The 24,625-nt window shown below is 34.2% G+C and overlaps 2 protein-coding genes, 1 long non-coding RNA gene and 1 pseudogene across 4 annotated transcripts; all 4 read left to right on the forward strand.

Moving 5' to 3' along the window:
• Positions 1-290: 290 nt before the first annotated feature.
• LOC110730451 (abscisic acid receptor PYL12-like) lies at positions 291-836 on the forward strand. The gene has a single exon (XM_021910254.1). The coding sequence runs from the start codon at positions 291-293 to the stop codon at positions 834-836; it is 546 nt and encodes a 181-aa protein (XP_021765946.1).
• A 2,382-nt stretch (positions 837-3,218) lies between these two features.
• Positions 3,219-8,284, forward strand: LOC110730600 (annotated as a pseudogene).
• A 2,372-nt stretch (positions 8,285-10,656) lies between these two features.
• Positions 10,657-14,541, forward strand: LOC110730602. Its single transcript, XR_002513104.1, has 2 exons — positions 10,657-11,016; positions 14,342-14,541. It is a non-coding gene; the product is annotated as an uncharacterized LOC110730602 (long non-coding RNA).
• Positions 14,542-14,714: 173 nt separating this feature from the next.
• LOC110730601 lies at positions 14,715-18,351 on the forward strand. 2 transcript variants are annotated; one of them, XM_021910424.1, is made up of 4 exons: positions 14,715-16,026; positions 16,731-16,922; positions 16,995-17,406; positions 17,512-18,351. In XM_021910424.1, exons 1-3 carry the CDS (start codon positions 15,873-15,875, stop codon positions 17,249-17,251), a joined length of 603 nt encoding a protein of 200 aa, XP_021766116.1. In that variant the 5' UTR covers positions 14,715-15,872; the 3' UTR covers positions 17,252-17,406; positions 17,512-18,351. The 2 variants fall into 2 exon arrangements, with proteins under 2 accessions (XP_021766116.1, XP_021766117.1); XM_021910425.1 differs by having other exon boundaries at positions 14,717-16,652.
• The last annotated feature ends 6,274 nt before the right edge of the window (positions 18,352-24,625 follow it).

Here is a 24,625-nt window from a genome sequence, read left to right on the forward strand (position 1 = left end):
AATTTAGTTGTTTGTTGTATAATATGGGATTAAGGTTAATTAGAGGTACATTTAAAAAAATAAGAAATTTAAAGTAAGGGTAAAATAGTAATTTTTAGGATTTTTGTTTACCTAAAATGGAAATAAAACGGAGGGAGTACATCCTAATTTTTAAGACCGCCTAAATTATGTGAGTATTTATGAACCGCCAATTCTATACTTCTATATATGTACTCTTATATAAAATTTGTAGCACGTAAAGCAATTGTACTCACTCTTATACATAAATTACCTCCCTTAAATCTCCTACAATGGTAAGTCAAGTTCAAAGTCGCCGTTGTGGCTCACAAATCTTACAAACCATCAATGCGCCGCTCCTAGTGGTGTGGTCCTTGATCCGCCAGTTTGACTGGCCCCATGTATTTAAGAAACTCGTCCAAACTTGCACCCTAGTATCTGGGGCTGGAGAAGTCGGATCAGTTCGCCAGGTATTTTTTGGATCAGGTTTGCCAGGCAAAACTAGTATAGAAAGGCTTGAGAGAATGGACGAGGAGCAACATATAAATGTGTATCGAGTAATTGATGGGGATCACAAGCTAGTCACATTTCACGTCACCACCTCACTACACGAGGTGGTAGAGAATGGGAATGGAAATAAAACGACGTTGGTTGTTGAGTCTTATACAGTGGACGTACCCAATGATAGTAACGAGAAGGACACATGCTTGTTTGCTAATACTATAATTGAGCTTAATCTCAAGAATCTGGCTATTGTTGTGGAGAAAATGGTTTGTGGTAAAAAAGTGGATCAAGACTTCAAGAGAGAAATTCCACTTGACAGCCTTTGGCAAATGTAGCAAAAATTTACTACCTTTTATGTCATCGTGCATTCAAAAGAAAAATTTACAATGAAGTCTTCAAAAGACACAAAAACAAAAGTCAACAAGCTTGTTTTAGAATGGAGGAAACAATAAAACTACGATAGTTTATGTTATGTATTGTTGTTTTGCAATTTTGCATTGTATTTGATATATTTGATATTTTCATGTTCGATTATAGAATACTTCGTATATTGGAGCTTGATAGTGGCTCTCCCTATCTCAGTTGCAGGCCTCTGGTCTAGTGATTAAATTTCATGGGCCTAATTTGATGGCACTATATAGATTTTTAGTTTTTCTATATAGACATTAGCACAAGCCCATAGGCCATAAGTAACTAAAAATGTTACATATACAAAGTATAATTTACAAAGTACAGAGTAAGACCCTGTTTACTTCACTTTAAAAAAAAAATATTAAGTAAAATTTTTTCAGTAAAATAAGTTCAATTCACTAAAAATAATTTCAGTTCAGTAAAAATAAGTTCAGTTCAGTATAATTCAGTATCTTTAAAGAAGAAATATAATAGAAAATCAGTAAAAATAATTTCACTTCAGCAAAAATAATTTTAGTTCAGTAAAATTAATTTCAGTTCAGTAAAAATAATTTAACTTCAGCAAAAACAATTTCAGTTCAGTAAAAATAATTTTAGTTCAGTAAAAATAATTTTAGTTTAGCAAAAATAAGGTGAAGTGAACAGGGCCTAAAAGGGCTTTCATCATGAAATTAAGGTCATGCTTAATTCACTTTATTTTTACTTATTCCAGATTAGAATAGAAAAAATAAATTCAAATTAGATCACATTAGCTCAAATCAAATCAGATTAGATCAGAAAAAATAAGTTTAGATCAGATAAATTCTACCATACTTTATCGTTTTATATGTGATTTTTTTTTATTTTAATTCCGTAATATCATTAAAATACACATTATTACAAATTTAACAAAACCAAACTTGATGTATTTTTCTTTATAGATTATCATACACATTAGGTCAAAGTTTGGTTAAATTAGACAATTAGATCAGATAAGCAAAAATAAGGTGGACTAAACAAGGATTGTTTGATTATTCCGTACTAGTTTTGATTTTAGTCGGTTTTGATTTTTTTTTTTTTAGATAGTCAGTTTTGATTTTACCACCTTTCAGTTTATTTATTTATTTATCTTTAGTTTTTACCCTTTCTGTTTTGGGTTTTTCTAAGCTATGCCCCTAAGGTAGTCGAGTTTCTAAGGTGTACCCATGCTTTTTGAAATTTTTAAGTTGTGCCCCTCAACTCACTACCATTAATGAATGGTACCTTCCTTGGGACTTCCACGTCAGCTAAAGTTAACTATAAATTTAATAAAAAGATGATAAAAGGTAAGGAAATGATAGGAGAAAGAAATCTTAGCCATCGCAACCCTAATAACGAAAACTGAAGCCACGAAATCACACTTTCAATTAACTTTTAAACAACTAATAAGGGTACATTTTAGTATTGATAAGCAGTTGAAGGAGGGCACGGCTTAGAAACTTGAAAAAGCAAGGGTACACCTTAGAAACTCGACTACCTTAGGGGTATAGCTTAAAAAAACCCTTCTTTTTTTCATTCAAAAGTTTCATGTTTCAGTGTTTTTTTGGCCACACCGTGCGGCAAGCTAACACACACCAAAATAATGACCGGGTAACCCCTCATCGACCGAGTACCCCCTCATCGAACAAATAACCCCTGACCGAGTAACTCTGGCCACACAACCCCTAACAGAGTAATCCCTGATTGACCGAGTAACCCCTAACTGACCGATTAACCCCTAACCGAGTAACCTTGGCAACACAACCCCTAACCGAGTAATCCTTGATCGACTAAGTAACCCCTAACTGACCGATTAACCCCTAATTGAATAACCTTGGCAACATAACCCCTGACCGAGTAACCCCTGATTGACCGAGTAAACCCTGACGGGGTAACTTTGGCTACACTGTGTGGCCAACCATATATGAAAATTTGTGTTCATGTTTACCATTAGTTAACAAAATCTTGCCAAATTATTATCCTAGTTGGGCTAATTGATGATTTTTGTACGATTTTTCTTTTTTCACCTTATATTATTGGATGTTTTAGATTGCAAATCCAAATTCAACAAAAAGCAAAATTAGGTACATAATTTACAATATGAATTTTTTTGTCATTTTCCGCCTATTAAATTTCTTTCAAGGGATGTCAATCTAGGCTTCTTTTGAACTTATTTTATAATTCAATTCTATTTATGTTATTTCAATTCAGTTTAGGTCAATGCAATTCAATTTGATTTAGTTTAACTTAGATCGTTTCATTTCATTTAAAGTCATTTCACTTTAGCAAAAAAGAATAGGTCTTAAACAAGTGCGGTTGTTCAGATTGAGTTTTGAAAATTAGCAACAGAAAAAAAAAATGCAACCTAAAATACTGACAACAGTGACAAGGCAGCTCAATATTTTAAAGCAAATTACGAATACTTACGAATTTAATAAGAGCATACTAACAAAATCCATGAATCTAATACAGAAACAAAACTGAACAATTCAAATGTTCACCAAATCAAATCAAAACAACAATATAATCAATATCAACCATTTAGTTCGAATCCAAACTGAGTCTTCCCAAATTACAAATGGGTACCAATAAACCAATCCATCATCTTCTTTTCTACTCTCTCTTCCTCTTCCCATGCCTCTGTTGGACCGGGCTTCCGGTTCAGCACTCCATTTCCGGGTTCGAACCGGAAGACCTTCGATCATTGAGCCGTGTGAAGGAGCTCTTCCAACAATGGAGGAATGAACATGGAATGCCTTATGATCAAGTGGAGGAGTCGATGAGAAGATTCGAGAACTTTGAGCGGAATTTGAAGTTTGTTGTTGAGAATAATTTGAACCGGACCGGGTTTACGGTCGGGTTGAACCGTTTTAGTGATTTGAGTTATGAGGAGTTTAGAGAGAGGTATTTGGGTAAGGTGAAGAGTCCAATTCGGTTGGGTCAATGGGGGGATACGCGCGAGAGTTTGGTGTTGAGTTGCGACGCGCCACCGTCTTTGGATTGGAGGGAGATGGGGGTGGTGACTCCGGTTAAGGATCAAGGTGTTTGTGGTAAGCAAGTCGTATACTCAGTTTTTCATTTTTTTTTTTACAGGATGTGCTTGCCTGATGTGTTTTTTTTTTTAAAAAAAAAAAATACTTGAAACTCAAAAATTGATTAGTTATGATTAGTTATTTACAAATGGTAAAATAAAAAGGTTGACTATATATAAGAGTAATAATTACTTAATCTTTTGCTCTTAATTTTAATAATCGCGTTTTCAAATAGTGTGTCTATGAGACTATGAAGTGTGTAGTGTGTTAGTAACTTAGTATAGTTGCAACAACTTGAATAACAAACTTGCTAATTAAGGGTATAAATGGGCTGAGACCCTCAATAATTTTCGGTTGTTGGCAGTAGCTTGTTAATTTAACAAATGAGCTGAGTTTATACAGTTTTTGGACCTCATTTAATAAATGAACTTGAACATAAATACATGTTAATGAACAACTCATTTGTTTATGCTCATGAACAACCTAATAATTATTGTTCATGATCAATCTCGTTTACAAGAAAAGCTCATTGCCCGTTTTATAAAGTTATTGAATTAATTCACCATTGATATATTAATAAAAACTAGTTGGGTTATCAAACAAAATGGCAGACTTTATGATTATTTGTACAAGAACTTGTTTGATAGAAAAACTTTTCATGAACTTACAATCTTCCAACCGTATAGAGAAGCTCAGTTGAACGCTTGCTCAGACTTGCCAAATTAAAATGAATATAAATATGATCAGCCAAAAAGAGTTAAACACATCTTGGCTCATTCTAATTCATATTGCTAATGCACAAGCTTAGTTTGACCATAAATACTTAGTTGTCTGACTGTGTGATAGTGTGGTGATTCGTGAACTTTTGAGCTACTCTGCAGCTTTAAAACATCAATCCATGAAAAGTAGGTTTAGCTGAGATCATGGACATACATAATTCATACACATTCAAGTTCTGCCTTATAATTTAATAGCTTCTTATTATTTTGTAGTTCAATATTTTAAACTTGTTAGTGTTGACTTAGTGAAATCCAAGATCTTAATTAGCACATTAGTTACTGAAGTTTACATGGGATGGTATTCATTATGGTGATTTGCTAGAAAACATTTAATTTCAAACCTGTCTTCGAAGTGTTACATTAGTGCAATGAACTTTAATCTATATCGATAGGTTCTAAATCAACACAAAGTATTAAACTATCTGTCAAAAAATGACTGCCCTTTTTGTGCCTTTCAATTCTAACTCAAGGCATATAGTTTGCCCGGGAATAAATGCAAGGAGTCTCGGATGTGGAATAACCTATGCTTTTTAGAATAGACAAATACCTGATAAAGTCTATTGTTTCGCATAAGGGGTAAAACAACATACAAAGTATACTAGGTACTACAAATTCCATCGAATTTTAAGTTGTGCAAGTATAGTAATATTGACAGAAAAGGTATTTATTGTAATTCAGTGATTACATTACAAACCCTGTGAGGGCTGTGACTCGTGCATACAGGAAGCAGCTGGGCATTCTCTTCTATTGGTTCCATTGAAGGAATCAACGCGATCAATAAGAAAGAACTCATCAGCCTCTCAGAGCAGGAGCTTGTAGATTGTGACAAGGGTGATGATGGCTGTGATGGGGGTTACATGGGGAATGCGTTCAAGTGGGTCATAAACAATGGTGGTATTGGTGGTGAAGCTAATTATCCTTACAGTGGAAGTGGTGGTACCTGTACTTCCAACAAGGTCCTACTCAGTTTTCTTCATGTTCATGAGATGTTAATGTCAATGATGTGAGTTGTTTGCTAGCAAGCTATATTACTCGGAGTTGGTTACCCATGTCAGACATGAGTATCTGTCTAAGGGTCAGACTCTCTATCTGATTAGAAGTTTGAAGGATTTTAGTCCCAAATGAAGTATATCATGTCCATACCCATGTTGAAGGGATCCAACATGAGTATGTGACGTGAAATTTAGAGTTCAGCTTAGCTAACAAATGATCAGTTGCCTGCTAAGCATGTCTTAACTCAATTTTCTTGTTTCTCAGATGGAAAATAAGATTGTAAACATTAATGGCTATGGACATGTGGAAGAAACAGAGACCGCTCTCCTGTGTGCAACTGTAAGACAGCCTATTAGTGTTGGCATAGATGGATCCTCTATTGACTTTCAGCTATATACTGGAGTAAGTATATACTATCATCTATGACTGATTTTATACATATTGATGTATGGTTGTAAGTATAATGTTAAAAGAGTCATGTTTTTTCTGCATATTTCCATCTTTTTTGTATGTTACCAAATATGTGGGTGACAGTTCAGAATGCAGATATATATTTTGATGAAAAACATGAATTTGAACAAAATTCCTGTTCAACAGTTCAACTTCAATCTACCCAACATCGAAGTAGTTATCCTGTATTTGGTTCTCTAAATAACTACATATATGCTGGAACCTCGATATGCTGATTGATATTATGCTTATTCTTTAGAATTTCATCTTCTTGTTATCAGATTTTAAGTCCAATTTAGTGCATTGAAAAATAAAAGTAACTAGGTCTCAGTATCTCTCTTTCACACTTTGTTGGTTTGTTCTTATCTAAATTCTGATCTGTTAACATTGGAATATTAGTTGCTGAAAGCTTGTTCCATATGCTCTGAGTAGGGAATTTATGATGGTGCTTGCTCGAGCAATCCAGATGACATCAATCATGCTGTTCTGATAGTTGGCTACGGCTCTGAAGGAAACAAGGATTATTGGATAGTGAAGAACTCTTGGGCACTAGCTGGGGAATGAACGGCTACGTATACATAAGAAGGAACACTGACTTACCATACGGAGTTTGTGGAATCAATGCCTTAGCTTCATATCCTTCCCAGACAACTTTATTAGCTTCATCTCCTTACCCTTCTCCATCTTCTGATTCTTCTCCAACACTGCCTCCTCCACTACCTTCCCCACCTCATCCGCAGCCTTCCCCTCCTCCTGCCAATCCTCCATCTTCCCAATCACCGCCTCCCACTGCCTTCCCCACTTCCTCCCACACCTATTCCATCTCCTACAACACCGCCTCCTCTGCTGCCTTCCCCTCCTCCCACACCAACTCCATCTCCTCCAGTACCACCTCCTCTGCAGCCTTCCCCTCCTCCCGCTTCTCCTCCATCATCAACATCACCACCCCCACCACCACCATCTCATCCTCCTCCACATCCTTCCCCTCCCCCACCTCCGTCACCTAGTAAATGTGGAGATTTCTCTTACTGTCTGCCAGGACAGACTTGCTGTTGCCTATATGAATCTTTTGGATTTTGTCTGATACAAGGTTGCTGTGACTACACCAATGCTGTTTGCTGCCCTGAATCAGACTACTGTTGCCCTCATGAATATCCCATCTGTGATGTTTATGGTGGATTATGCCTCAAGGTATTTCAACTTAATGTTTAAAATTTTACAAGTATGAAAACATGCAAGAATTTTTATGAGTTTTACCTGTGCTTTGAGATTTTTCAGGGTAAACCCCATTTTGGAGGTGCCTCCTCAAAACAGTCATTTTCTTGTTCTTGTAGTCTCTTTTTGTATATGGTACTATATAGGGGGGGGAGCATTTTTTTTTTACAAAGCACCCCTAAAACATTGGATTATTTTAAAACAATAAAAAAAAAAAAAAAAGTGATTAATTCCAGATTTTTGATGAAACGTGGGATTATACATCATCTCAGTTATTATGCCTAAAAAGTTTTTCTTATCCATTTTTCTACAATATCACCAAAAAAAAAAAAAAAAAAGTTTTTTCTTTGCATACTCCTTTAAAGTGTTAAGTTTCAAAGCTCTTGTCCTTCTCGATCCTCAATCTTTCTTACCTTAATGTTGTCTAGAAATTTGATGACCACCTTGGTGCTGCATTGATGAGAAAGAAGTGGGCAAAGCTCACATTACCCTGGAGTAAACCTGAAGAAAATACAGAAATGACTTATCAGCCACTCAAATGGAGGATGAATGGGTTTGCAGCAGTGTGATGATCTTAATGATTATGCCTTTTAATGTTGTTCAAGGTAAAGGTTGCTCATCTTCTTCAATCTGCTAAACATCCGTACATGTTAACAATTGTTGATCATTGTCTCAACTTCTGCCTCTACTTGTTTTAACACGGCAATATCATTGTATGTCATTCAGTCATTCTTCTTTAGAAATAAGTTGAGAAGATTTGCATCAAACATGCATGTAAAAAGAAAATAAGGGTGTTGAGTGAATGATGTAAACTCATATTCATGCTCCACTGTTAGTATGCTTTGTAACATAATAATTTTATGTGCAGCAATTATTTTTCTATGTAAAAGTTTCTTTTCGTTGTAAAGACAAAATTATCTTTTGTTTTTACCATTTTTTTTTTTTTTTTTGGTAACAGAAATACATTGACGTATTACAGCGTTCAGAGATTGTAGGGGTTAACAGTCTTAACACAGTTATGGAGACACCCATACTTCCACACACGTTAGTAGACTGTAATAATATGGGATGTAGCTACCTTACCACCGTTTTTATGTCCATGGGCAAAAGTACAGTTATGAAAAGAAGACTCAGAAGAAAGGATATCCTAAGTTATCAAACACAAATACAAGTTTTGGAACTTTCTTCTTCAATAAGGCGATAAGTTATTAAGTTATAATAACTCACTACTTACTAATATAACATCACCCATGATTTGCTGTCTACCCATTAAGATTAAAAGCTTTGTGTCAAACTCATGCCCCACGCCCTCACAAGCGTTGAACGGGTCATTGTACGTTGGAATACATCATAGCCTAGGGGGCAGGGTGGCGGCGGGTGCCCATGGGTTGCCAGCGTATTGCCTTTTGGACACCGGATTGTGTGACGTGCTCTTGTCTTTTGGTGGCAAGGGCGCAAGTCTTGTGTGGAAATGCAACTTGTGAGCACGAAGCAATACAAGTAGCCAGCATAAGCCCCAATATATCACCAACACTTTGTCGTCAATAGATATAGGACCATAGTTATCAGAATCGGGATTCTACTTTGAATCGATGAGTGGGGTAGAATCGAATCGGTAAAATCGAATCGTAGAATTGTACGATTCTACAAAATTGTAAAATTGGGCTTCAAAATGTAACTAATGACTACATACATAATTTTCAAGCAATGAGAATGATAAAAATATATATATTTTTGATAACATAATATCGACAATACAAACATAAAATAGTTTTAGAAGTAATTTCGCACGCGCATAACTCAAATAATACACTATAAACTATTTATAAAGTCAGATTATTGGTACACATTCTTAACCACGAGAGTACGAGACAATTGTTGTTAAATTATGAAAAAACAAATAACGTTGTTGACTCGTAAAATTGTTTCTCCTAATAGAAAATCCAATGATAATAGAAAACTAAGTGTCAAGTTAGTTCATTTTAATGAGATAGCTAAAGAATGACAATTACAACAAACTCATGTTATAAAAGTGTTTCTTATATGCTCAAAGGTGAGTGCATAAGACTCGTGAATACATTCTTATGCTCACAAAATTTAAATGGTTGGTTAGAATTTTAAAAATTATTTAAATTGATGTTTCATCAGCTCTATTATGACTTATATTGAATAATATATAAGTCATTGACCAAAGTTAGGCTCAACTATGACACCCTTACACTCTTTAAGCTATAACATAAAATATATAAATGATATAGGTACGGGACCAATTTTATTAGAAAGTAGACCTCAAGAGCTTTCCAACGATATATTATAAGCCCAATTCCGACTTCGCAATCAATAGTTATGGGTTTAAAAAAATCAGACTTTTTACATGAGTGGAATCGTTAGAATCAGTATAAAATTGTAGAAACGGTACCGATTCCACCGATTCTATGCGATTCTACAACATAGCAATTCTACCAACGATTTACATCGTTTAGGTGGATTGGGATCGTAGAATCGTACGATTATATGATCCAAATCGCGATTTTAATAACATTGTATAGGACTGTCCCTGAGATTACTCCCAACCAAGTGTTGTCTCGTTTTCATGTTTGTATGTTGTTAAACTATTATAGATACTGTGTCATTGCATAGCACCCCAAACTCACTTAAATACTTATACAAATTCTTATATGTGGCTGGCCACACGGTGTTACTTCGTTATTGTTATAGGGGTTACTCGGGCAGTTTTACAGGGGTTACTTTGTCAGTGTTATAAAGGTTATAAAGGTTACTCGATTAGTATTATAGGGATTACTCGGTCAATGTTATAGAGGTTACTTCATTATTTTACAAGCGGACATATGGTGTGGTCAGCCGCACACAAGACTCGTGATTCTAACGATGTGATGTAATTGTCAAATGTCAATTTGGTCTTGTAAAATGTGATTCCACTCCTGTAATTGTTAAAAATAGGGTAATGAAACTCGTGATTTGGTCTTGCTTGTACCTGCCTTAACTAGCTCATCTGTCGCAAGCCCAAATTACCTGGATTGCATTGCCAAGATAGGTATGCCTGTTGAAGATTCAAATGCTCATTTGTTTTGCTTTGTGTTCCCAAGACCCTTTTTGCACATGGCTTGCACCTTTGCTAATGGGAGGCAAGAGTGGGACATATTATTCAATAAAAATGCTCGGAACGTGACACAGTGGCACCTAAAGAACTTTAATTTGGTTGGTCTTTTATCTTTCCATTCGTAATATAATATCGGGCCGCTTGGAGGCTCAAAAGGGCTCCAGATGGAATTATATATGCCGACACCCAAGTGTAGGATAATATACCTACACCCCCATCCACCCACCTATCAAATAAAGTAATTTTTGAAAAGAAAAAAAATTAGATTATAAATTATCAACTTCATCTTACTGTTTCTCTCTCAAAAATTCCATCCTCCCTTTTCTCTCTCCAAAAACCTTCATCCTTCATTTTCTCAGAATTCTTCATCCTCTTTATTTTCTCTCTCTAAAAACCCTCATGCTCTCCATAATCTCTCTCTAAAAACCTTCATTTTTTTCTTTTAAGGAGCTTCATCATAATCTATTCACGTCTCCACTTACCGAAACTTCATTGTCGACGCAAATTCATTGATGAGGTACTAAATTCTCTCTTCTTATTCCAATTCAACAATGTGATGTAATTGTTAAATGTCAATTTCATTACCCTACTTTTTTTTCCCCAAATTGATTGTCAAAGTATAGAAGAAAATCTTAAAGTTTTGGTTGAATTATATAAATGTTTGATATACTTTAGTTTTATTTTCTAGATCTAAAAATTTGGTAAGAAGTGATATTATTATGGTTGAATTAAGTTAGATTTGGAATTTTCTAGTTTTTGTTGAATTAAATTATATTGTGTTATCATATTATAAGATTGTTAGACAAGAAAGTTGAAAACAATGTACAACTAGGTTAGCTCTCGTGCCATGCACGATAATTTTAACTATTTATCATTTGTTTAACACTACATACAATTATAAAAATTTAAATTTTACAAAATAAGATGCTTATTTTGTAATCACAAAATATAAAGAAAATTATACTTCCTCCGTTTTCATTTGATAATCCCATATGGAAGCTATCACACAAAATAAGAAAAAAATAATATTTGGAATCGAACATTAATGTAGAAAAACAATTCATAATTAGTTTTGCCTTATTTAATTTAATTTTTTTTTTGGGAAAGCATCAGCCATAATTGCATAATATAAGGGAGGGATTTTCTTACTTTGAGTCATGTCATCAATCAACAATCAATTAATTTAACCAATCAAAATTTATTATGTATAAAATAGGAAACAAAAACAAAGTTAAAAATTGAATGCATTCAATATGGGTAGATATTTTTTAAACGCCCAAAATAGTATATGGGACTAACAAATAGAAACGGAGGGGGTATCATACTAAAGAAAACACAGAGAGTATTAAAGTTAAAAAAAAATATTAAAAAACCAGAGGGAGTATTACCTACACAAATAGAAATTTGGATTACATCACAAAGTTAAAGATAGGAAAAAAAAATATTACACAGTAGTAAATTAAAGAATAACATTTTGATTGGATGTGTATAAATGGAATATATATATCAAATAGAAAGGGAATATTGTTATATAGTATTTCTCTAAGAAATTTGGCAAAAAAAAAAATAAAAATCTTTCGAGGGAAATTTTTCTGTCAGGAGATGACACATGTCATCCTTGATTTCGCCTTTAGTATATAGTTATACATTATAAATAAATAGATATAAGACATAGATAAGGGAAATAAATTAAAAAAATTATGTACTCCATATATTGGAAGCGAAAATTGGCAAGTCAAAATCACAATTGAAGTAACACTTGCTTAATCAGAAAATAATATTGCTAATATTATGTAACTATCTTTAATATGATACTTAAGCTTGCGTCATAAGTCATAACAAAAGAATTTTTTTTTTCTTAAAAAAGAAAAAATTAACCTAACTAAATTATTTTTTTACAAATAATATTTTTTTCATGTAAAGTGGAAATTGCACACATTATATTTTAGCTGACAAAATCACTAGTTAAAATATAAGGATTTTATAATAAATAAGATATTACATGAAAATATTAAGTTTTTGTTACAAATTAAAATGGTAACATTAAAGTTAACTTATTTTGTGCCTATAAAGTTAGAATTATATTTATAGGTATTTACACACACACACGAAAAAAAAAAAAAAAAAAAAACCCTAACGACACACCAAAAGATGACACTTGTCATTGCTGGTGTGTCTTTTAGTATAAAGTTACTGATAATGATTGCTGTAATTTTCTGTTATTTCGTAGGATTAATACGAATTGTCTTTTTGATAAAATTTCCTTCTTATTTTGGTAGATAAAGTTACTGATAATGATTGCTGTAATTTTCTGTTATTTCGTAGGATTAATACGAATTGTCTTTTTGATAAAATTTCCTTCTTATTTTGGTAGATGTTCATTTTCAGTTTGATAGATGTTCATTTATTATATAAATATATATGGTTATTTACGTATAATAGATTATCATTAAATTTTTCATATAAAGGTCATTTCTAAATACTTCGTTATTCTTTTATTTATTTACAAGGAATTTCAGTATCTTGAAATATATTTTATTTTAAGGAGAATGTTAATTGAATTTTGATACATGTTCATACTACTCATTTGGATACATGGTAAAAAAACATATTGACAGTTATTCATTTCAATTTTGAATTTCGTTATATACTCATTCTCATATGGGATATATGACCAATCACCTTTTAATAGTTGCTCATATAAATTTCGTTTAAATTTAATGTACAATACATGTTCTTTAATTTTTAGATGGACTTCATGTTCATTTGTACAATGGTTAATGTTTAAATTATAATAACTAAAACTAAAGATAAATTACCAATTTGATTATGGAATCGAAACATCAATTACCAATTAATATTGCTTATTTCATTAATTAACACTGTTATTCTGTGAATTTTGACTATGAAATATAATCTATCATATATGTTCACTTTAGGTGGAGTTCATGTTCAATATTCAAATTATAAATTACTAAAATTAAATATATATATATATATATATATATATATATATATATCAATTTGATTTACGGAATTAAAACGTGAATTATCAAGTAATATAATATTACTTATTTAATTTCTTTAATTAAAATAGTTATTTGATGAATTTCAGATAGTAAATTTAAGCTATAATAATGTTCATTTTAAATGAAATTTATGTTCACTTGTAGAAGGAATAATATTCTTTAAAGACAAATTATCAATTTGATTAATGGAATTGAAGCATAAATTATTCATTAGTACAACTTAATTCTTTAACTTAAACTATTATTTGGTGAATTTTGGCTAGTAAATTAAATCTATCGTAAATATTCATTTTAGATGGAGTTCATTTCATTTATGGTCATTTTCATATTAATATATTTTTTAATTAAATTTAATACATGTTTATTCTCATATTGAAGGATATTCATTTAAAATTTGATACATGTTCATTTTCATATTAAAAGATGTTTATTTGCAATCTAATACATTATTCATCTTCATATATAAACATGTTCATTTAGTTTAATACTTGTTCATTCTGGCATAAAAAGATATTTGTTTTAATTTTAATACTTGTTTGTTATCATATTGAAAAATGCTCAATTAAATTTTAATATTTGTTCATTCTCTTATTGAAAGATGTTGGTTTGACTTATAATATTGTTCATTTTTATATTAAAAGATGTTCATTTAGATTTTAATACTTGTTCATTCTCATATTGAATTATGTTCTTTCTAGCAATGTGTTCAAATTAGTATTTGTAAATGTTTATTTAATTATTCTGTTTTGTTTATAGTGTGTTTTGATTGTTATTAACATTTTATTTTAAAAAATTTGATCTCTTGTTACACAGAATGATGAAATAAAAAAGTTTAAGATGATAATGTATATATTGAGAAAATATATATATCAAGAAAAGCACACAAACAAGTTGAAGGGATACAACCATACAACAAGGAGGATGATTCTATATACCTTTTATGTACTAAATCAAGAGACGATGTTCATTTTGTAAGACACATATGTGATATGTACATTTTTCAAGTTTAAATTTATGTTTTTCTTATAATTTTTATTTTTAATTTTTAAATTTAGCATATATACATTTGAAAAGGTTAAAAAAAGTTCCAATTTATGCTTAAAAAACAATGAGTATATATTAATTTTAAATAATATTATAATTCTAATTGAATTACTTCTATTCAATTAACTAAATAATAAGACAAATTGATTAAAAAAAACTATCTAAAAACAAAATTGGAAAAAATTATAATACTTTGAATATAGTACGTCGTAGTAACAAAACTGAACATTTAATGATATAAAATTGAACATTTACACATATGAAAATGAACATTTTACATCTGATCCGAAACCGAAAAACTATAAGATGACGTCATTATGAAGGAGAGGGGGTGCAAGTTGTACTGCCTACATACGAGTGTAGGCAAAAATTTGTACTCCAGATGAGACGAAACTTGCTTACTTACCAAAAAAAAAAAAGATGAGACGAAACTTGTGTCCCTTGATTTTCAGGCTAAGGAACACACTGGTGGAGTTGATTTGCAAGTTGGGGCTTGGAAACTATGTTGGGGCCTACATAACTATTTATGCTAAATTTTGTCAAGTGGGATTGAATAGCAAAATCTAGGTTACAAATCAACTAAATAAAACCTTGAATGAAAACAATAATGAAATAAAGAAAAGACACAAGGAATTGGTGACGCGGAAAAACCAAAAGAGGTAAAAACCGCGGGTAGAATAAGGAACTACCAAACTTTCGCTATGTAAAATATTGAACGAAAGGGTTACAATGTATGATCAATACGATTTTTTGTAGCTAAGTTGCCGTGTCCTTCGAATGATGCAACTCGGCCCTTTTTATAGACCCTCTTCTTGAACTCTAGCTAGCCGTTTGATGATAAGATCAAGTCCCTAGTTTTTCGGCAACTAACTCCCACTCTCCTTACCCCTCTAACTTCCCCTGCTTATCATATGTAGACCAAGTCTCAGGGCTTATCACCCCCATGTTCGTAGGAAATCTGTTGCACCCTATGCCATGTCACATGCCACTTCGTCCGCTGACCTCTACTCTCGTCGTTGACTCCCGTTGATTTGACTATACGAATTTTACCCCTCACAATTTGTCCCTAATTGCCTAAGGTGGGCAACTATGTACAACTTTTGGCAATTCAATCTTTATAAATGCAATGATATAAAAAGGAAAAAAACTGAAATGCAAAATTTGAAAAAAAAAACCATGTAATCTAGAATGTAGGGCCATAGATGTAGCCCACGTCACGTATTACTTCAAGAAGTTATTTCAACTTCCCACTTATCCCATTGACCGTCATTTCGCATTTAACCCTCCTTTTATTACCGCCATGCGCTTTTACCTTCCTAAGAATTACTGCTGCCTGTACTCTCTTTCTCCCTTCTTTCTCTTTCTAGCAAAATTTCAAGAAGATTCCGGTGGAACTGGGAGCGGCGACGAGCGGCGCTACTTCACATCTGGCCTTAGGCGACTTCTATCGATAGGTAATTCTTCCAATTCTTTGTTTACTTAGTTAATTTTGAGAAATGTCAAGTAGAAATCCGAAATTTAGATCTAGGTTTTCACTTTGAGTTGTTGAGAAGAAAAGAATGGTTGTTTTAGAGGAGAAATCGATGGGTAAACCGAATTCGGCGATGACTCCTAACATGATGGCGGGTTTCATGGAGTTGGCTGGGTTCCGTGAAACACCATTCGCTCAAATTCCAGGTAAAGCGAAGAAGCGGAGAACTGCCCAAAGGGTTTTGTGGTCTTTTTAGGAATCCGTTTCTGGAGACCGGGGCCATTTACCTTTTTAGGCCCTTAACTAGGGCATTCTTGGAAGTACTGGGGTTAAGCCCTAGTCAACTAATGCCGTCGACATGAAGGATTTTATCGGTGTTGGAAGAGGTGATGAAGGATTGGGAAGAATCATTTACTTTGGAAGATTTGGTTGAAGCCTATGAAATTTTGATGAGGAAGGATCGTCATGTTAGTCTGCACAAGAAGGAGGAGCAGTTGGTTTTGAATACCAACTGCAACGATAGAGGTTAGGCTCAGTATTTCGTCTTCGACAAAAAGACGTCATTGGGTGCCGAGGGAATGTGGTTAACTGATGGGTGGCCTACCAAGGGTAAGTAATCTATTGTTTTGTGATGAGGTTCTACTGCTAGTTTTACTTAATGTTTTATCTTGTGTTTGGGTCTTGCAGATCATGACATCGGATTCCTTCAACCCACTAACAAATCGTCGGAGAAAATAAAGGCTATTCTTGAAACGAATCACAAGAGAAGGACTTTTGAAAGGACGAAGCATCTGGTCGGCGAATCATCGGGGCGAAAGAACAGAGATCGATCTTCGACCCCTCAAAGAGTCGAAGATTTAGAGGAAACTATGTCTGCAAGTAAGTTGCATTTCGTCGTCGTTGTCCTATTGTTCGTCGTAAGTGTCTTAACACGTTTTTTCTGGTGTGCAGTTCCAACGGGATCTGCTGCCTCTAGCGAGCGTCGTCGTCGTATTATGACTGAGGCCGAGAAGGAGGAAAGGTATAGGAGGAAGCGGGGTGTATCGTCTCAAGATACGACGCTTGTGCAAACTGTGATAGGACAGCGCAACTTCAGACATCGACGCCTCAACAGGTCGTCGATCTGGAAGTGCCAATTCCTCCACCTCAAGCTCCACCGGCTAAGCAACAAAAGGTTGATAATGCCCCTGCAGGTGAAGAGTTGGTGATGCGTTTCCCTGCTGACTTCCTAAGTTTTGGCAAGGAGGTGAAGCAGCCAATGTTTCCTCGCTTGAACCAGCTGTTGTTTCTTGGTTCTCGCGAAGGCTGCGCTGATGTGTCTACTCTGGAGATGGCGTCAGAAGGTGCTTCTATGCATCTTTACGTAAGCTTTACTTCCTCTTTCTTTTTTATCTTTTTTGGTTTTGGCTATCTGCTGTTGGGTGTTGTTAAGTAGTTTGGACATGTATTTTTTGGGGTGTTCTGGCAGTGTTTGCAAAGCTCTTTGATTTTAAGGGAAAGGGTGATCGAAATGATGAAGGAGATCAAGAAGTTGGAGGAGGCTATGAAGAAGAGTGATTTTGCTGCATCATTTGTGAAGAAACATATTTGGTTTTGAAAAAATAGTTCGACGAGGCCAAAAGGCACTCAAACGATCTTTCTAAGCAACTGGACGAAAAGGCTAAGCAGTTGAATGAGCAGACTAAGGAACTGGAGGATAAGGTTGTGATCATTCAGGATCAGGACAATGCCTTGGCAGAAAAAGAAGAGCAACTGCTGTCGGCTCCGAAAGATTTGGAGGATGCCCTGGACGAAAGCGCTGAAATGGAGCTGAAAGTTAAGGCTAAACTAATGAAGGAGTATTTGGATGGGAAGAGTTCAGCTTGGCGTCCTCAAGAGGATGTGAATCGTTTCCTCGCAAATGGGGGAACCCTTGCTGAACTCGGATTTGATGCTGCCACCACGTCGACAGCTGATTCTAAGCCTAATCCAGTGAACGTTGTTCATCCTTCAGCATCTGATATTTTTGCGGAGATTCTCGGAGGTGAAGCTGTAGGGGACAACGCTTCCGTTGCTGAGCTTTCGAAGGACGACGACGTCGAAGACAATGTTGCTGTCGACAAGGCTGCTGATGTCGTCGGAGGAGGAGTTGATGCTTGAAGGCCATCGCTTGTGGTGGTTTTGAATATTTTTGTGTATTTTGCATAAACTTTGATGCTTTTCACTCGTTTTCTGTTTGGATACTTTTGTCTTTTATTCCACTTGATGGCAAGTGGTTCTTTTTTAACATTGTTATGTCTTTGTAGGTGATGTTTGTCCTGTTGTTTCACTGTGTTTCTCAGCTCTTGTTCTGCATAATGTTAGATGCTTAAGAATTCAAAAGATAGTAAGCAGGGTAAAATAAAAATTTAATTAATTTAAACAAGATAAATTAAGTAGGAGCATTCGTTTGAAAAATAGACGTTTGTTGGAATAAGACAATAAGAATAGAGTCACTAAAAAGAGGAAAGTAGAAAAAACTTAGAGAATTTTTATCCAATTTCCATTGTACAAAGTATTTATCGAAGACTCTATGTAACATATGTATACTCGAGTTTAGGCCTTCATTGTTTGCCAATGCCCCTTGCGCCCCAGCTTGGACGCTGAACACTGAAGACTAAGCTTCGACCTTCTTTTCCAAAGGATCTCTTGCTTCTTCCGGGATGGTAGGATCACTTGACGACGCCTTCGCAATTATTTTAGTTGCAGAATAAGTTAGACCACAAATATCTGAACCACCAGAAATAACATTAACTACTATCGTAGGTGCGGGTGGTTTGGGGGGCTTACTCGTCGAATCAGCTTTGGCGTCACTGCCTTTCTTCTTGCCCATCAGATGCTTGTGGTTGCCTAATATAGTGATTATTGATGTGACATGACATAATTAGAAAAAGTTACACATGGACCTGTAGACACCTACTTTTGGCCTCCTGTCCCAACGGGAAGTGCGATGATGTTACAAAAACTCGTTCTTCCTGCTAGATCAAAGTTGAGGTGTTTATGGACTCCGAAATGCATTATTATGAAGTAAGTTAAAACTCGTATTTAAGACTAAATTATCTTAGAGCCTAGTCCGATTACTAATTAGGCCTAAAACGTGTTCACACATGTTTAATCTTGATTAATAACGGACCTAAATGCGTCAAATGCAGTGATTGGATCGAATGGATCTAAAAATGTTGAAAACCGAGAAGTAAGAACAATTAACTAAATAATATATGTTCAAGGCCTATACAGCTAGATAACCCTTTCAAAGAGCTTTCCAACGGTATATTATAAGCCCAATTCCGAGTTAAAACGAAGAAGTTATCAACAAAATACTAAACTGGGCCTTAAAACCAACACTCTTGCACTCAAACCGGCATATCTTTAATCTATAATAGATTTTAACCTAATTCTAACAGCATTGGAAATTAGACACTCATAGCTTTTCAATTATATCTTATTTGCCTTAATCCGACTTCATAATCAAAAGTTATGGAAGTTTTAAAAACGTATTTTTGTATAAGGCAAATTGCACCGCGCGCAACCTCCAAAGGTGCGCGCTTCAGCCACGCGCAAGTCATAGAGTTGCGCTCGCCACTCCAGCGCGATTTTGAGAGTTGTGAGCGCCTCCTGACGCCATGGCTCTAAAACCCTAAACCTAGATTCCTACGCCTTTAAATAGTGATCTTCGTTAGCCCTAAAGAAAAGAGAATAAATCAGAATTAAAACCCTAGAATTCTAAAAACCCTAATCTCTCAAGTTCTCTATTACTATCATACTACTTTTCCACTCTCTTCCCAAATACAATTCAACCCTAGTATACTCTTTTGAAGTCCTTGGAGGTACGAAGAAGGAGGGAAGTCCATAAATGCCCAAAACGGAGATCTAGCAAAATGGAGAATAGTTAGTTTCCTGAGCACTTAGTTAAATCACTTTTCCTTTCTTGTTTAAATAACTTTAATCAATTAATTAGTGTTTTTTATCACATTAAATAAACTCTAATTAATTTATTTACATAGCATTCTTTCTTTAACTAAAGACTAGAAATTGAATAATTAAATTATTGTTTTATCACCTAAGTCAAGGCGAATCTTGTTTTATTTCTTGTTCTTTTCACGAATTTGAATTAAAAAAGAATAACAACATTCGTTGCAATGTAGAATTCTTGTGATTAATGTTAGTAAATAAAATCAACTAACTTAGTTTTTAAGAATCGCGTTGCATATATTATTTGGTAATAAAATTGTGAAAAAGAAAGAGCTAGTAGAGGCCGCACTAGGGCTAGGATTGCCATTCTCAAAGAGAACGTTTTTCTAGTACCCTCGCTCCCGAACTCATTTCTGGTTTAGTAGACCAATTTGGGCATGGGTAAACTTATGATTCATGCTAATTATCCCTTGAATAATACTTGGGAGAAAGGTATGAACGAGGTTTATGAGTTTTCCTAAAACTCATTGGCGACACTCTATTGGTTTCTTATATATATATATATAAAATAAAAAAAAGTAATGACTGACTCAATTCTAATTCAAGGTTTTCCAAACAGTAAAAAATTCAAATCCTAACACACCCTAAAAGGTGTAAAGTCCTAGGCTTTTAAAGGAAGGGCATAGAGGAAATGGGATCCCTAACGACGGGCTACCCTCCTCACAGTGGCGACTCCACTGGGGACTTAGAGGTTACAAGATTAGCTTTTGGTTATGGTTCAAGGTTGCCCACTTAGGTTACTTATGAGTTGTAATGAAAGGCTAATTTTAATCTCTAGTTAGAGAGTGAGACTCGAATGCATAATATCTTCCTTTTTCACAAAAGTAAAAACCAATTAAGCTACATTGCATCATGCATAATCATAACACACTTTAAATAATGGGGATTGGCTCATTGACTAGGGGTCGCCAACACCAGGCTTCTACCTTGAAATCAATAACAATAATCCCACCCATATTGAAAACAAAATGTTGGAAGAACCATGCCATGAGTCAACACGTTGAGTGATTGATTCGTGCATCATTCATAAGATTGGTACCTTTGGACACCCAAGCCTTGACCATTGACCTTAGAATGACATTGTATGCTTTAAAGGCTTCATTCCTCATGTTTATGTGCTTATGTGACTACATGACTATATGCTTTGTGTTTAGTTTAATAAATCTCCAACTTTTTACCTAGAGATATTAAAAAAAATCGCAAAAAAAAAAAAAAAAAAAAAATCGCATGTGGCAGGCGCAACTCTCAAAGTTACACTCTCCACCTTAGCGCAAGACGGAAAATTGCGCGCGATACTGTTTTCTATTATGATGATTCGCTTACACACTTTTTAATCGAACTAATGACATTACTTTTTAAAAAGTTTTTCATTAGAAGTTCGCATCCCCTAATAGGACGTCATCAATATTCCCATCCCTAAACGTGCCTATTTTCGTGGTCGTCATCTTTTAGTTATAATTAATTAATGTTGATTTAAGAGTATAGTTTATTGTAACTCTTCTATTGTTTAAAAAGAAAATCCCGAGAAACTCACTTGGGATAATTGCCTCAAAAAATAAAAAAATAAAATAAAAAGGAGGGAGCAAAATTTTTTTTGAGAAATCCTTCTATAAAAAAGGTATGATACAAAAGGAGAAACTAAAAAAATAAAGAAATTTCTCAACAAAAAAAAAAGAGAGAATAATGAATGATAAGTCCGAGAAATTGATTTAATTATTTCTTGGATTTTACGTTCGGAGGCAACCATTCTATTTAAACCAGTAGTAATTATCCTTTAAAGATGAGCAATATGAGAATCTAAAAAAACATTAATTAATAAAGATTTCTATTGTAATCTAAATGATCAACAAGTATTACATTCTAGTATATTGATTATTTTAAGGAGTTTATTTGGGTTGATTAATTTTTCTAAAAATTGAGCGTCTTCAATCCAACTTTCCTTTTCTTTCTCTTCTATCTTTTTCGAAAACAGTTCACTTAAAGTAAAATCCTTAGATGATTACCTTGTTGAAGTCAACACAAATCATGACATTCCATTAATGATTGTTCGTGAATTTTTTGACATTCTTCATCAACAAACTTGTTTAAAGTGAATTCGTTTTGAAAGGATTTAACAAAAAACAACATTTTTTTTTACTTTTGTTCATTGTTTGAATGCTTGGTAGAAAAGTTCTTAAGTGAACGCGCTCAATTTCTCGTGATACAGATTAGCATATCATATTCCACATTCGCATCCTAGTTCAATCATGGGTGAAAAAGCAGCATTGGAGAAACTTAGAGAGGAACTACAAAACCTAAAGGCCCTACGAGAAGAAGAAGTCCAAATGAAGGCTCATAGAAAAGCAGAAAAAGGCTAAAATAAATGCAGAGAAAGAAAAAGAAAAACTTCTGCAAGAAAAATCAAGAGCCAAAAGACTAGAGGTCTTGGAGAAACTTGTCCTTCGAGCTACCTCAGGGACTAAGTTCTTCAATTATGAGCTTGCACCACAACCTAGTGGCAAGACTCTCCCAAATTAGTTCTTGACTACGAATTTACCAACCTCTAAGGTTACGGACAATCCTAGGAATCACTTAATGAGCTTTCTTAAAATGATGGCATTGAAAGGGGTCGAGCATAGCTTATATACATGTACTTTCCCTCTTTAATTGGACCCAACTGCTAGATCATGGTTTTATAACCTCGATGTAAAACAAACTTCCACTTGGGAGGACATTGTAAAAGCGTTTCTAGCCCAATATGGAGATAACATTGAGCTCACAACTACCTTGCACGACCTTGAATTACTCAAGCAAGGGGATGAAGAAGGCTTTATTGACTTATTTTCCAGGTGGCGATCTAAGGTTGCTCTTCTTTCACAAAGACCTCCGAATCATGAACTTGTCCCAAAATTCACAGATAACATCTCTCCACCATACAAGTGTCATTTACAATACCTTGGTTTAGACACATTTTGTAAAGTCTATACTGTGGGAACATTAATTGAAAGGGACTTGATAAATGAAACCATGAATCATATAGATGGACTAGATTTTTAGAGAGGATCTCTCCTATGTTTGAAAAGGACAAAGCTCAAGAAGTTGTCAACAATTCAAGATGTAGCACCCTAGGTCTTGTTTTGTTTCTTTCCTTTTTGTTTTCTCTATGATATACTAAGAGGTTCATGTTGTCGAATCTACTTGTTATGTACTCTCATTAAATAATGAATAAAAATTTTATTTTCAAGTATGTCTATCTTATTCTCTTTTTAGTCACTTTGTTGTTATTAGCTCGAATTGAATAAAATACACATACAAATAGGCAATATCAAAAAAGGCATACATACTCAACACTTTAAGAATCTTGATGAGCTTTGGCTTACAAGATCTATCAAATAAAAAGAAGCCCATCTTTTGGCCCACTAAGAAGGGATATGATGAATACATCAACAAAGGAGGCAACTTGAAACTCCACGAAGATAATCCCATGTTTTTAACCTTAGAACAAATCCATATTTTTAGATGCCCTTTTGAGCCTCGTCAATTGAGCCTTGCTTATTCAACCTACATTATTCCAAACCTTGGGATGGGAATGGTGCAAAGAGATACAAATGAAAAATTGGGGGGACGAAACATTAGAGTGGGACACAAAGTTAGTCTAAACCCAAAAGGGAAAAAATCCAATGCAAAAATCATTCTAAACCCAATACCAAACTTGTCAAATAAAAAAAGAAAAAAAAGGGGGGGGGGGGAGACAAGGGAAAAGGCACCTAATGTAGTAGTTGTTTTACAAACTAGGAAGGTTTAATTTGAAAAGCACCAAAAGTAAGGGATTAAGGGAGTATACTTGAGCTTGTCCATTCTTCATAACCCCAAACCTAGCCACGTTACAACCTTGGAAAGGCCCCCCTTGAGGTAGACCATAACCATGTACCACAAAAGTCATCATTCTACAAAAATATGGCCCACCTTAGGCCTTTGCACATATGGACCTACTATTGAGTAGTTATATCCATACATAAAATGCATGAAGTGTTGAGCAATAATTACGGAATCGAAAAAAAAAATTAGATAATTTGGATGATTTGATAGCCATTAGCTTGATTACATCCTTTTTAGTAGAGCAATCAAATCAAATTTATTTGATTTTTTTATATCTTTTCCAAGAAATTTAAGATGACTATCACTTCCAAAAACAATCATCTTATTTTCTATTAATAATAGGGCTATTTATTATTGATATGATTGAAGTCCTGTATACATTTGCTAGAAGAAAATGAGTGAATACAGTAAATTGATTTGATATATTGACAGGCTTGACGTCAACTTTAGATGTCTTTAACAACTCTTGAGAATTAGCCATCTCATTTATCATGGCCGCCTGCGTGGGATAAATTCATCCTCTCTAAGCGAGGAACATTGATTGAACATGATCGCTACATGGAAAAAATGATCGTTATCGCTACTACACGTATACCTTACTGCCAAGTCATCACGATGATTCAACTATTAAGTCAATAATCCTTACCTTTCGAAAACATGTCTAATTCTCTTTCTTTATTCTTCTATGGGAAAGTTGGATTCCCCTTCCTTTTTTTTTATGCAAATCCCTCTTT

This window comes from Chenopodium quinoa, unplaced genomic scaffold (genome assembly GCF_001683475.1).
Source record: "Chenopodium quinoa cultivar QQ74 unplaced genomic scaffold, ASM168347v1, whole genome shotgun sequence".
In the NCBI taxonomy this organism is placed as follows: Eukaryota; Viridiplantae; Streptophyta; class Magnoliopsida; order Caryophyllales; family Amaranthaceae; genus Chenopodium; species Chenopodium quinoa.

Bases quoted from the DNA above. Each gene is read 5' to 3' on its own strand.
- LOC110730601 (XM_021910424.1), top strand. From the start codon at position 15,873: ATGCGCTTTTACCTTCCTAAGAATTACTGCTGCCTGTACTCTCTTTCT. The intron at 16,027-16,730 runs GTAATTCTTCCA...TGGGTCTTGCAG, and splicing joins TAGGCGACTTCTATCGATAG to ATCATGACATCGGATTCCTT. The intron at 16,923-16,994 runs GTAAGTTGCATT...TCTGGTGTGCAG, and splicing joins AGAGGAAACTATGTCTGCAA to TTCCAACGGGATCTGCTGCC.
- LOC110730451 (XM_021910254.1), top strand. From the start codon at position 291: ATGGTAAGTCAAGTTCAAAGTCGCCGTTGTGGCTCACAAATCTTACAA.